Here is a 14,011-nt window from a genome sequence, read left to right on the forward strand (position 1 = left end):
AGACTAGACTATGGGGATGAAGTTTTCAAAGGCTCTTATGAGCTGAGTATGTTAATGAATTAAGTCCCTAATTTTCTTGGACACCTTTGAAAGTTTCTTTCAAGAATTGAGTTAAAATAACTTCTTAGTGATGAAGTACAGGGTCTCCAACTTCCTGTTTCCTCTTAAGAAAAAGCCCCTGAATCTCTTCAAGGACTCGGACGCATGCAATCCCAATGCAGGCAGCTCCCCTTGACAGGCAGGTGTAAAAATGTGATCATTCATGATGGGTAGATTTTATTAATGATAAATGGTCTCAATCCCAGGTGTTTTCTGGAGTTTGGAATGACATCAGTAATTTTAGCATACAAACAAGCAACCCTTGCATTGTGAGTGGACTTTACTGGAGTATAGCATTTCTTTTTCTTTCTCTCCAGTTACATCAAACAGAACATCCTTGTAATAGATATGTTAAGGGAAACCTAATCTCTCTCTCTCTCATTAATAGGAAGTGTCTCTTTCTCTTCCTGTTTTCCCAGCATCTTGCAGGCCTTCCAAAGGAAGGGTGAGGGTGGGGAAGTAGTATAACTTACCATCAAATGAGCAGTTGCTGAAATTGGTGCATGGGAGCTGATGGAACAATCTCTCTCTCGTGCTGATGTATATGCCATGATTTCTGTAGCTAGTCTCTCTTCTCTGCTCTCAGCAGTTGTCTGGGCAGCTAATTGTCTGGAAAATTAAGAACTTCCTGTTTGGAAAATCTGGCTCCCGTTGGGCTTTCATTGCCATGCAGCAGCTCTGCAGCGGTCAAGGTGAGATCAGGTGGGGAGGCTTTCTGTCCAGCTCCATGTCCCCAGAGACCCCATCACACATCCAGTACCACCATCTGCACAACCTGATGTCATGTTAGCAAATGCTGCTGAGGGGCCACGGATCGGCTGGGTTGTGGAGATGGAATTTACCTTTGATTCTGCTTGGACCATTCTCCTAGTGGCATGGCATGGTCTGGTCAGGGCAGCTCAATCCTGTTGGGCATTTGATGGTAAATATATCAGGGGTGAGCATAAGGAGCTAGGTGGAAAACTATTCAGCAAAGTGCCCCAGGGGAAAACCAGGAGCAATGGTCATAAACTCCTAGAAAAAGGTTTTGGACTGGACATAGTGAAAAACTTCATGGTTCGTGTGACCAGACTCTGGAATAGACTCCCAGCAGGGGTGGTGCAGGCACCTACTCTGGAGATCTTTTAGAAAGAGACTGGATGTGCACCTTGCTGGGGTTATTTGACCCCAGTTGTCTTTCCTGCCCAGAGCAGGGGGGCTGGACCCAATTATTTCACAGTCCCTTCCAGCCCTAAACTTCTGTGAATCCCAGCAGCAGCATCTGCCTGTTTTGTGAATAAATGGAGGATATATTTTTTTCTTCTAGGAAAAACCTAGTCCTAAAATAGAACACTTTATTCTTTACCCCTGCTGGCTCCCATTCTGTGCATCAGATCCCAGAAGGGAGGTGGTATAGCTGCATTAAATAGGGGCTGTCTGAGTGCTAGTACACTTGCCTGAAACAAAGAGCCTAAGCAATGCTGGGTATGCCTTTAGTGTCACTCTGAAGTAGCCGTAGTTCTTCGTTTTTAGGAACAGATATGTTCTGAGTAGGAGCATGGTATAAAGATACCAACGGAGGCCTGTTTTTAGATGGACTGCTACTGAGAGGCACCATTCCTCTAGCTCTGCAGATAGGAGCCCTATGTTGTCAGGGCATCTCCTTGGCACTCCGTAGATAAGGTTAAACATAATCCTTTAAACTTTTCCTGTGCGATGCTTATCTCTCTGGCAGAGCGGGGAGTTTATGACAGAGACAATTAAAGACTCAGTTGTATTTATTGCTTCCTGAAAAAGGGTATTTCTGCTGACATCCTTTGCTTATGCCCACCCTCTGTGGGAAGCTGTTACTGTTCTGAATGGAACTTCTTCCAACTTGGTCAGCAACTCTGAGGAGTCGATACACTTTCCTACAATCAATGCTGTTTCTAGCCAGCCCCACTCACTCTACCATTAGGCATAACTATCTACTGTAAAACCTCTCCTCTAAAACAGGGTGTAGCACTAGACTGAGTGAAGAATTAATAGCCTCAGTGCATGTTTATTAGAGGCCTTGAAGTAGCTGTTCTGGAGTTGTGGGTAGGGGAGCATTGGCTTTGGGGCCTTCCAGCTAGCTGCAGTGCTCCTTACAGTGACCCCAGGCATGCGACTCATTCTGCAGCTGGTGGAGCTCCTGAGATGCAAGTCTCCCATTCCTCATCATGGATTTAAAAATAGAAACAGAATGGCTTTGCCTGAGCAATGGTTTTCAGGGAATGTGACAAATTTACAGAACAAAATCCTTCAGAGAGGGAGCAGTGCAAGGCACTGGTACAGTGCCTTGCATTGGGAGAGCTCAGAGCGCCTTGCAGATGGGCATAAACTGGACTTCCTTATCAGCCCGCCGTCCCTCAGTGAGATAAGTGACTGTCCTGCCTATCCTGCCCATAACAGTCAGGGAACAACTGAGTGACTTCCTCTGAGGACCTGCTAAGTTGGGGGGCAAAGCTGAATGAATGATGCTTTGCTGTAAGAGCATCTTGCCCACGGGTACAGCATAGATGACATGTTGCAAAGCTTCCCCAGCCCTGCCTCACCCCTGCAACTCTGGCATGGAGGGCCCTCTTCTGTGAAGCAAGGTTCTTTAGTTGCTGCCAGTGGAGGGGATGATGCTCAGTGTTTATGTAGGATGTTGAAGACTCTCCTAGGAATATGAGCTCACCAAACTCCCTTCCTCTTCTGCCTCTTGCTGATTTTTACTGAGGTACATTTAGTTCACCTACAGGTTTTTGGGTTTTTTGGGGGGGGGGGTTTATGCCATAGGATTTATTGTTTATATTACAGTAACCCCCATAGCAAAAGACTGTTTGCCCCAAAGACCTTGTAGCTTAAACGGCAGAGAAACAGGTGAAGTAGCTTGCTCAAGCCACTCCAGCCGGCTGTGATGCGAGGAGGCATTGAACCTGGAACTTTGGTGTTGCAGTCCCCTGCCTGGACCATGATACCTGCCTTCCTCCCAGGGCAGGTCTTTGTCAGCTGGATACAGAACTGCTGTCCCCACACCCTAACTAATGAGCCAGCCCTGCTGTTGCTCAGCAATGAGCTCTGTGCCTTTTGTGAAGATTTGCGGTGTGTAAGTGTGGATCCCAAGCTGACAGCCAGCAGTGAGCAGCCTGCTAGGCAGGAGCATCTCAGCTAAGTAAAACTGTTTGCGTGTCTGCTACCTCCAAAAATGAGCAGTGATGTCTCAAACTGGGCCAAGGAAATGAATAATTCAGTCCTCAGCAGGTTGATGTAACTCATTCAAGAGTACATGGAATATTTTGATAATCTACCTGGCAACTGAACTGAGGTCCTATTGACTCTTTCCCTTGTTCTTCTCTCTGCATGGTGGTAGCTTCTTTCTTGGGGGTAGAAGGGGAAGGGGTGTTACTGTGGAATAATGCCCAGCTGCTTTGGTCTCTAATGCATGTTCTGTAAATGAATGCAGCCTTGTGCAGGGCTCTGCCCTCCTTTTCCTAGTGCAGAACACTTCATATGTAAGAAGGACCCCTATCTTCCACCCCCAAACCCAGCATTGAGCTATCAAATGAAGCTGGTCTGTTGGCAGCTCTGGGGACCAGAGTTTGAGTCTTCATGCTAATTGCTTCCTGGCTTTTGTTTCCAACTCTGCAGCCAGGAGACCTTTGGACATGACCTCCTCCCCCATCTCTGAGCTTCTGTCTTTCCATCTAAACAGTGGGCACCATGAAACAATCAACTTAAATAAGAGCCTCCCAAAGCTTAATATATAGCAAGAAATTTGAGCCCCTGATACAGAATTGAAAAGTGTGAAAGACTGAATGTTTCCCTGACTGACCATTCATTCTCTTAAGGTCAAGGTGCCTGCATAAACTGAAGGTCTGCACACACCCCACTTAACCTTACATGGATGGCTACTTATGGGTAGGGAGACTTGCAAATCTGATTTGTTGTGGAACAGGGTTTATGCCAAAAGAGCCTTTCCCTTTATCTTGCACGTTAAAATCTGCCTTTACATTGCTGGCAGTCTAATGGACGCTGCAGCAGCTGTAAGCCAGATGTGCACAGCTGTGGAGCAGCTAACACACCTGCAGAGAAGGTACCATGCCATTTGCAGTACTTAAAGCAGCTTCCATGCAAATGTGCACGTACCCTTTCTCCCCTACACTTGGCCACGAGTTACAGCTGTTATGTGGGATGTTTCTGTGTTGCAGACCCTGCTAATGAAGAACCGGAGGAGAGCCTGTGGCATAATGAAAATGAATTCTTTGACCGCTGCTTGCAGTGCCAGAGCAGCACTTAGCCACCTCCCAGTTAGGGGAGTCAGGGTTAACTATCCTCTAAGCGCCGCATTCGTTCCTTGCTAGTATTTCTACACTGGAAACAGCGGCTGGATGCAGTCTCCTGCCCCAAATTGCCTTTAGGTGGGTTAGACCAAATATTTTTAGGCTCCCTGTCTTCAGCTTGAGGCAGGAAGCAACTTCAAAATCTATCTAGTCCTGTCCCTTTGCTATTGTGAGGGGCTGGGTGGACCCTGTATTCTCTATTGGGCCTCACTGCAGTTCCCATGTGACACTGACTGTCCTTGACACCGTTCATCCCTCCCATCAATAATGATCAACATCAGCCTCCCTTGCCCTTCCCCCTCATCCCTGGCTGGATTGGTTTCCCAGTGTAGCATTAATATCTATGAATTCCTGCTGCACTGACTGTAACTGAGAACTGTGGATTCATGAGCTTTGGAAAAGGCCGTGAGTTTAAAGCCAGATTCTCTGCTTGGGCCTCTTGCCTTCTTTCAGTGGCAGATGCAGGGCACGTTTGGAATTGGGTAGTTTACCTGTAACCACAGAGATGGTGACTTGCCCAAATTTGTGTAAAGTGTGGGAGAACCCAGCAGTCCTGACTCCTGGGCCTGAGAGCTAATCTTGTGCACCATCTCAGCAGGGGGGGGGGCACAAGGTTGCATTAGCAGCTCTGCTAATCCTTGCATAAACTTGGAAGTCCATCCCAAAATATATCCCTTCTCTCCTTTCATCTCATAGACTATATCACAGAGGTTTCTGCCTCTCTTCTTGCTGCATCAGCTTGAAAGGTTACCTCCGGTCACAGAAGAAGCCTGACACTCAATAGCTCCTGTTTCCACTGTAAACTTGATCACTGCAGGGCATTTTGAAAGAACCCTTCATTGGTGATGGGAAGTGGCCACTCTCATTCTTGCTGTCTCTCTCTGAAGAAGGCTGCAGTGAAAGGTGCTGAAAGATGTGTGGGAGGGGCCAAATGACTATAACATGAGGGTGAGCAAAATGTGGCCCGCGGGCCAGACCTGGCCTGCTGAGGATATTTTATCCAACCCGTGGCAGGTCCCTCAGTCCCACCTAGCCCAGGCGCAGGGGGCATCCCAGGTTGTGGCATGTGTGGCTGGTCCTGCCACCCCCTGGCGCACAGTGGGGCTCATGTGGTGTGGTGGCCAGACTCCATTCCCTGGCAGCCCCAGTGGTGGTGGCTCTTTCTGGCTGCTGCCACTGGACCCAGCCCCGCTGCCTGGGCACCCCAAACCCACTGCTGAGGGCAGGACCTGCGCAAGTGGCTGGGATGGGGCCATCGGCCAGCGGGAGCAAGAGAGATGAGTGGGTGGGACTAGGGAGACCTAGGATCTTGAAGCAGTGACAGCTTGGGGCCAGGGTCTGGGGCAGAGCCACGGTCCACTGCCTGCATGGCCCTGCGGTGGGCACCGGTTCCACAGGCAGGGGCATGTGGGGAGCAAATTACAGTTTGGCCCCCAGCCCCACACTGCCATCGCCACAAGATCCTGGCCCAGGTCCCATAGGGCTGGCAGCTGTGGGATGTGGCCCACATAACACATCGAAACCTGCAAGTATAGCCCACTGTGGCAAATAGGTTGAAAACCACTGCTCTAGGCACTGCTATAGGACAGATGCTAGTGATGGGGCTGTAAATATGCACTGGCAGGTTGTGTGAATCGGGTGTTATCCCTCCTCAGGAGGGATTTGTGGAGTTAAATACACAAATCCACCTTCTGATCAATGGCTGCAGAAGGCAATTACACAGGCCTGTGACCTGAATTACTTGTCCGCCATAGGAGCAATCTCTCCAGTTAATTATTCCGACCTTGCTCTCCATTATTTGCACCTTGATGTCCAAGCCAAAATAGTGACCCTATGATGGAGCACAGACTGCTACAGAAGCCCCTTGCAGTTTGCTTTGATTGGGGGGAGGGGGCACAGCTATTTCTGGTCTTTTCAATGCTTGGCTAGGTGTTCAAATCTGTGTAAAATCCTGAGATTGGGAGTGAAATCCAGAAGGCTCAGGCTTGTATGGGTGGTGTGATGTTCACCTCACCAACTCCAGCATCAGCATGGCACCTGCATGGAAGGGCCAGGGGCTGAAAGCAAAAGAAAAGGCTGGGTTTTTTTGGTTTGGGGGGAGAAGTCACGCATGTACTGACTGGGGCTTCCCTTGTCATCCGAATAGGGCTTTGCCTTCTTCCATAGTCCACACTGACTTTGTAGCAGATGCCATCACTATTTGAGAGACTGAAGTGAGGTGATTATCAGGGGAGCAATATGGTTGTACTATCCATAGGTTTACATGTTCTTTGTACACTGTGGTCCGCTGTAGGGACTTAAGGGTGAGTTTGTTTTTCTCACCGATTTCCTCTGTCCTGGGTAATTCTGCAGTGCCCTGTGCATGCATGTGTGCATTGCAGGCACACGTGCATGCTTTCAGTCCCGTATATGAACTCTCACTGACCTTCTTTTCTGCTTGCCTCCACAGTTTGCTGGTAGGTGGAATGGGACAGTCATGAATGGTGATGCCCTTTGCCAAGAATCTTCCTCCCAGCTTCCTGACTGGAGGGAATTCTGTGAGCTCCATGCCCAGGCGGCTGCAGTGGACTTTGCTCAGAAGTTCTGCCAGTTCCTGAAGGAGAATCCCCACTACGACACCCCCGGGGCCGAGACCTCCTTTTCCCATCACTTTGCTGCCAATTTCTTGGACATCTTCAGCTTGGAGGTCAGCAGGGTGTTTGTGTCTGACTCCCCGACCAAATACAACATCGTGCCCTTTGTGGGGCTGCAGAACTGCCACATGCCTTATGGGAGAGACATCATACAGCGGAAAGAGGAGACCTCCACAGAATCCTTGGACAGCATGGACAACCCAGTCAGCTCCAGCAGGTATCTGAGCCAGTCGCAGCAGGCTCAAGCACACAAAGTTTCTTCCTATGGCCACTCTCGCAGCTCAGAGGACGTGTCTGTACATGCTACCTCCAAGCCGAAGTTCAAGAAAGGCTTCTCCTTGAGGAACATGAGCTTGTGTGTGGTGGATGGTATGAAGGAGATGTGGCACAGGAAATCTTCTCCAGAGCCAGGCATAGAGGCTACACAGAGCAGCAGGAGGTCAGACAAAGAGCACTGCCCTTCTGGGAACAAGGAGCATAACGACACCAGGGAGAAGTGGACGCACAAGCTGCGGCTGTCGAAGGTGCAATCTTCCAAGGTGGAATTGGTGGACATTCAGAGGGAGGGCACCCTCCGCTACATGGTTGCAGATGACACGAACTGCGTGGGTAGCTCTCAGTGGCAGAAGTGTCGGCTGATGTTAAGGAAAGCAGTGAAGATGGAGGGGGAGAGGTTTTTGCTGGAGTTCTACGTACCGCCAAAGGTAAGTCCTCAAAGGTTCATTGGGAAGACTCTTCCTATCCATCTTAATTGGCTTGATCATACCTGCTTAGTCTGCAGCATGCAGCTTTATAGCGGTAATGCTTCTTGCCCCACAGACCCTTGGTGATATGTCTCCAGGCTGCACTTCATTAGAGTTCCACATGGCTGAGTCAGTTTTTCAGCTTTCTGCTGGGGTGGTATGATGCTGACAGGTTTTTCTCCTTTATTGTTTCAGCTGGTCTATTTTAAGCCTCTGCCTCCAGGTCCTAAATGTCCCAGCAGGGTGAAGCATAATTCAGTGTTTATGCTTATTTTTTTTTTTTGCACCTGACTCTTCTCTAAGTTTTTTGACACTCTGTGCCACTGCCAGTTGAGGCTCCCTGATGCCCACACTTCCAGCTCACTATCGTCTTCAAGGTTTTGAGCAAAGTCTTAAACAGTCACCAGTGCCTTATTCCTGAGTGGAAGATCTACCTTGAAGCTAGTTCTTACATCCATGCTGATGGGATGGTGACCCCATGGTTAGAGCATTAGCCTGGCACTTGAGACCTGGGGATTTATTCCTTCTGTATCACAGACTCTTTATCTGAGTTTGGGGAAGTTGCTTCACAATTGGGCTTCATTTTCTCCATTTGGGAACTAGAAGCAGTCTCTTACCTCGCAGGAGGACAATTACAGTGAATGAGAGGCTAAGGCTAATGAGGGGACATGTACCAGAGCAAGCAAGGGAACCAGAGACCCTTCCCTTCCCTGTTACTGTAGAAAGGGGCAATATTGCGTTACTGTCTGCTCAGGCTGGCTGCAGGTCACAGCGTGCGGGCCTGAAGTCACAAGCTCTGGCACTACACAGATGAATGGCTCTCTAGGAGCTGTTAACCTGCGATAGATAGATAGATCCCTCCTCTAGCCCCAGGTAACAATTCATTTCTGCTGATTAAATGTTAGTTCACAGGAGCTGATATTGAGTCCCCATATCTCTCTGCCCATTAGCTGTGAGGCTAATGAGAATTTTATTGGGTGCTGCTCACAAAAACCACTTGGCCACTCACTGGCTTGCTGGCAAGGATGTAAAATTAGCTCACGAGGGCTGTGAGCTGTTCTGTGCTCTCAGCCCATTAGCAATATCGCTCATGTATTTTGGGGTGGGGTCTGCAGAGGGTTTGGGACATCTCTACCTGGCCTCAGACAGGGGGTTTCCAAGATGTAAAGGCAGGGTGTGGCTTCAGTGCCTCTGGCTCTGATGTTTAACCTCTTCTTGAAACTTGGTAAAGAAGAACTAAGTGTCCCTCCTGCACTTTGTCCTTCCTGTCCTAAGGGCAGTGGATTTCTACTAGATACGAGCTAAGATCCTATTAGGGCTTTTTCCCTCCTATTAGATCCTGGGTCTCCATTCCCAGCACCAGTTCAGGGTCCACTGAAATCTCTCAGTAACTCTCCAGTCTTGTGAGCCTTTGGTCATTCTGGACTAAGGTCTCACAAGATTGGAAACTTGTGAGATTGATGGTGTTGAGCTTGCCTGCTCCCCTTGATCTGGCTTCAGACACGTAGGCCAACCTGTTTTCCAGATCTGGACACCATTTCCTTAGTCTGTCCCTAATTTCAGCTTAACTTGTGCTGTCTTTTGACAATGAACTTGCTTATAGTTTGATTATTACATGTGCTCAGTGGTATCACGAGGTTGTAAAAATAGGGGAATAGAACAGAATTCATTGTTATTAAGGCTGTGAGACGTTTCAGGTGCCGATTCGATTCAGAGGAGATTTGGCCCGATTCAGTGGCTGAATCTCCGAATTGAATCAGGGGACTAATTTAAAGGTCCAGATCAATGCCAAAGATTCAGAGAGCTTTGATTCAGGTAATCCCCGGTGGCTGCAGCAGGGGGCTGCAGTCACTCGGAGCTGGTAGGTACTAGGGGCAGGGGAGGGGACCATGGGGGGACCCCTGCCAGCCACCTTGATGCCCCCCTGAACCCTGCCTGCTCCCCCGGCCCCCCCTTGCTGCCCCTGCTCACCCCAGCTCAGTACTTTAAAGAAAAAAAAAAGCCCTGGTTCTCACCGGGTGCTGCTGAGCGGGGAGCAATCCCCACTGCCCCACACTGTATGGGGAGCTCTACATGAGCTCCCCCATGGGTGTCCCACCTGCCAGGGCTGTGGCCCTTTAAGAAAAAAAAAAAAAAAGCTGAGAAAAGCCCCCAGACTCCCCACTCCTGGTGCAGTCTCGGGGCTTCAGGGGCTTGTGCAGAGCCCCCCGTGTGGTGGGGGGTAGTGGGGATTGCCCCTGCTGGCAGGAGCAGTGAGTCCTGGGGTTTCTTCAGGTTTTTTTTTTTCCTTAAAGGGCTGGAACTGGCCTGTGTGGGGCACCCATGAAGGGAGCAGGGTGGGGTGGGCTCGTGCAGCGCCTACTGAGCCAGGGCCCTTTTTTCCCCAAGTGCTGGGAGCTGGGGCAGCCATTGCCGGGCTGGGAGAGGGGCGGGGGATGGGCCTGGCCTGGCTGATTCGGAGATTCGGCTGCTGTTGAGTCTCCTAATCAGATTTGGCCAAATTAAATCAGGACAGTGATTCGAATCACTGAATCAAATCACTGTCCCACGAATCGGCTGCATCTGAATCCAAAGCGAATACTAGCCGCTTCGCAGGGACCTAATCCTTTTCCTATGGTACAGCAATGCTAGTCTGTCTCTCTGAGATGGTGCTCAAACATTTTACCTAAGAAATCTTGCAGTTTAGATGAAATGGAGCCCAGGCCACAAAAACCTGCCTTAATTTAGCAAGGTTGCACACGGTCTCCTTGCCCAATTTTAGTGTTATCACCCTGAAAAGATGGTTCATACACCTGGCTAGCAGTAGCCTTTGCCATGGGAGACTCCTAAGAATCATATGGCTCAGGTAGGTGGTGATAACAACGTACATGGCATGCTGTTTGCCCTCACTTCCCCAAGCAGCAGTGAGTCGAGACCCTGGTATAGTGGCAAAAGACTCTATCCTGTTGGAAGTGTTATCTTGCATATGACAGCCAAAGCTACTAAAAATCCTAGGACAATGTTTACAGCAATAATAATACTGCCTCCAAAGTCCTAGACAAACCCAAGCCTGCCTACCTAAGCAGTATGGGACTTTTTAGCTTAACTAAAAGTATTAACTATTTCTTTTGCAAAAGCGTTGTGGAATGTCCCTGTGTGCTGTTAAATGGCCCCTATGCTTTGCTCCAGCAGTGGTTGCATGCAGAGGTGAATGAGGTGGTTTTTGTATAGCAGTGAGCAAGTCTATGAAGTGCTGTGGTACCTCCTGGGATGAATGGAGCTAAAGAAATGTAAGATGGCTATATTTTGTCACCCCCGGTCTTACTCTCCTCTGGCATTTTAAACTTTCTGCTTAATGTAAATCTCAATCAGCAGTTAGTCTATGTACGGACCGGCAGTTCTGTATACAATTTGATTTGTTTCCCTTTTTTTATAGTTACGGATTTAAAAAATAAATAAATAAAGAATTTCACTGTCTCACAACCACCAACGCCTCTATTCCCTAAGGCCAGGGATAGACATTACACTTTTTACCAGTATAAGTGATCAGAAACCTGTAACCCATAGCAAGTTCGGTGCACACAGACTGATTTAGAAATGGCAGAAACTAGTCTAAGATTTGCCCCCCCACCCCACCGAAGGGTGAATGTATGTTCTGTTTGCTGCTGATCTAAGGTGCAGCTCCCTGCTGTAACTGAGAACGCTGTGCAGGAAGTGTTGGGAGTTGCAGTGATCCCCAGGACCAAACAGAAGTTCACTGTTGGTTCCAGGGGGAGGGTTCCAGCCTGCAGCCAAGTTCCCATAGCAATGGCCCCTCCTCTCTCCCAGCCTGTCCCTGGTCCAGAATGGGAGTGGGGAAAGGGAGATGAGGAAGCTGGATCCAGGGGTTTCCCAGCTAGCGTGGAAGAGTGGAGTGGGTGTACTGGAGCCTTCCCACCCCCAGACCGAACTCCTTCTGCTCCCTTTCTCCCCCTCCTATTCTGAAAACAGCTCAAGGCTGGCAGGCAGCACAGACAGAAGTTACAGAAGATGCTCTGTTCGTAATGTGTTCATCTGACCCCTCGTGCATGGGTGAGTGGTGCCTCTTGAGTCAGGGTGGGGGGGTTGTCCCCTGGTGGCCAATCTTGCTCACCAAAAAGCAGCGTGGTCGCTTTTGCTGGTGGCTTTGCTCCCCAGCCGGCACTCACAGTGGGGGCACTGGTGCTCCTGCCTGCCCCCCTGCCTGCCAGCTAAACGGGGAGCGTGGCCTGGCAGGGTACACCGGTGTTGTCACCACTGCCCTCATGCAATGAGGGTTCAGATTTTCACCCAATTGGCCATTTTTGAAGCGGTTTGCAGCTGTGTGCTTGTGTTTGGTTACATCTATCAACTGCATATCATATCTTTCTATGGCAGTATTGGGTGAAAATTGTCACTTCTGTCTGTGCCCCTAAACTATGCTGTTTACAGAAAACTGTGCAACTTAGATCAATTCTGCCTTGTCTTTACCTAGCCTAAAAAAGTAGTTCAGTGCTAAAGAGAGAGATTTCAGCATTGTCCTCTGCTAGGACCACTCTGCACAAAGTCCTGATCCAAATTCCCTTGAGGGTGTTGGGCATCTTTCTACACATCTCACTGAGCTTTACCTAAGTCCCATAATACTGTTATATTGGGGCTAATAACTTGGCAATGGAAAGTTTAAATTCAACAAAAAGAGACCTCTGTATGTGTGTGCATGTCTATGCATGTAGTTAATCAAAAAACAAAAATATTTCTATTCCCATTAGGCCAAATTTATAGTTAGGGTCTAATCCATTAATAGTTTTTCTTTTATCCCCTTCTTCTGTTGATTTACAATATTAAATCTATGTTTAGGGCTTAACTTGTATTCCTTGTAAATTGAAGTGTGTGTACATGCAAGTATTTGTGTACAGTGTACACAATTTATATTGGACTCCAATATCTTATTCAGCTAAAGGAACTGTTGCTCACAGTGTATTAGTCTGAAATTGAGCTGGAGGAAAAACACCCGTGTATGTACTAGAGCAGTACACATGGAAAATCCATTAGGGTGAAACCATTCTGAGTGTCATCAAACAAGTAAAATATCTTGTTTCCATTCACTGACTTCTAACCTTTCTAATGTCCCCTAGAGAGCCAGAGCTACAGCAATAGGATTTATCTATTTTAGCTGAGTTACCTTCCCCCCAGCCCCCTTCCTTCTTCTCTGGAGTTGCTGTTTCCTCTTTCGCAGTTTCTCGGAAGTTCATCCACGAAAGGTGCCCATTTGGCTCCAGCTCATGTGAGACCATCACGTGTGAGTCTGTGGCAGCCCAAAATGGCAATAAACACAGATTAAGCTGGAATAGTAACTGCTCTTCAAACGTTTAATAGTTGGCCATGAGGCTTTTGAAGGTAAATTTTATTTTCCCTCTTTTAAAAAATCAATCTTTAAAAGGATCTTGTCAAGGCTTTTATGAAAATAGTCTCGTCGTCTATTATTCATTATCATTACACCCGCTTAAAGTCTTTCATTTAAGTTTCTTTCCATACCACCATCGTCTTTTTCATTTGGCAAACGTTCCCGTATTTCTACTTCTCAACTCTCACTTAAGGTGGTGCTGGACTGTCAGCCCTGGGCTCTGTTCACAGCTAGGAGGAAACACCTGAGATGTCTGTTCGAGTGAGGGCACAGAAGTGTACAACTGTTTTTGTAGAGGCCTTACAAAATTAGGACTTCTTTGTGTGAAACTCTCTAGAGCCTAGTGGATATATTACTTTCCAACAGGGTTAGAGGTTTGTCATCTCATGAGCACTAGTGACTGATAAAGCAAAGGCAAGTTCAACGTTGTGCTCAAAGTCCATGGCAACCCCCATCTTTTCGTTTGGTTAGACACTACTATTTTCATTGCTTTAAAGCAACTCCCTTTTCTGTCCCGTTTCATCCTGTGATGAGCCCTCAATACAGTGTGGAAATCTTTCTTTAGACCTGATCCCACCAACACCTAAGCCAGTGAATAAATTTCTGCTGACCTCTGTGGGATTGCTTCTGTGCCCCACAAATGTTTGCATTACTGGGGTCTCAAAGAAGGTTTCTTCTCTTAGCCTTTAGCTGCTGTTCCTGAGAAGGACCAGATCAGAACAGGACTCCTTCTTCCTTACCCCCCTCCCCCCAAGAGCTGATGTCACGTTTTCTTTCCTTTAAGCAGCTGCTTCCTCCTTTCTGATCCCCTCCAGTTAAAAATAACCCTCC

General features: G+C 48.1%; 1 protein-coding gene across 5 annotated transcripts in view; it reads left to right on the plus strand.

The window, feature by feature from the left end:
• SH2B2 (SH2B adaptor protein 2) overlaps positions 1–14,011 on the plus strand; it is a 74,999-nt gene that overhangs the window by 26,486 nt on the left and 34,502 nt on the right. For all 5 annotated transcript variants that reach the window (XM_059717659.1, XM_059717661.1, XM_059717663.1 and 2 more), the window contains exon 2: positions 6,874–7,761. In XM_059717659.1, coding sequence (XP_059573642.1) covers positions 6,901–7,761 — 861 coding nt within the window. In that variant the 5' untranslated portion in view covers positions 6,874–6,900. The remainder of the gene's footprint in view (positions 1–6,873; positions 7,762–14,011) is intronic.

This window comes from Alligator mississippiensis, chromosome 14, assembly GCF_030867095.1.
Source record: "Alligator mississippiensis isolate rAllMis1 chromosome 14, rAllMis1, whole genome shotgun sequence".
In the NCBI taxonomy this organism is placed as follows: domain Eukaryota; kingdom Metazoa; phylum Chordata; order Crocodylia; family Alligatoridae; genus Alligator; species Alligator mississippiensis.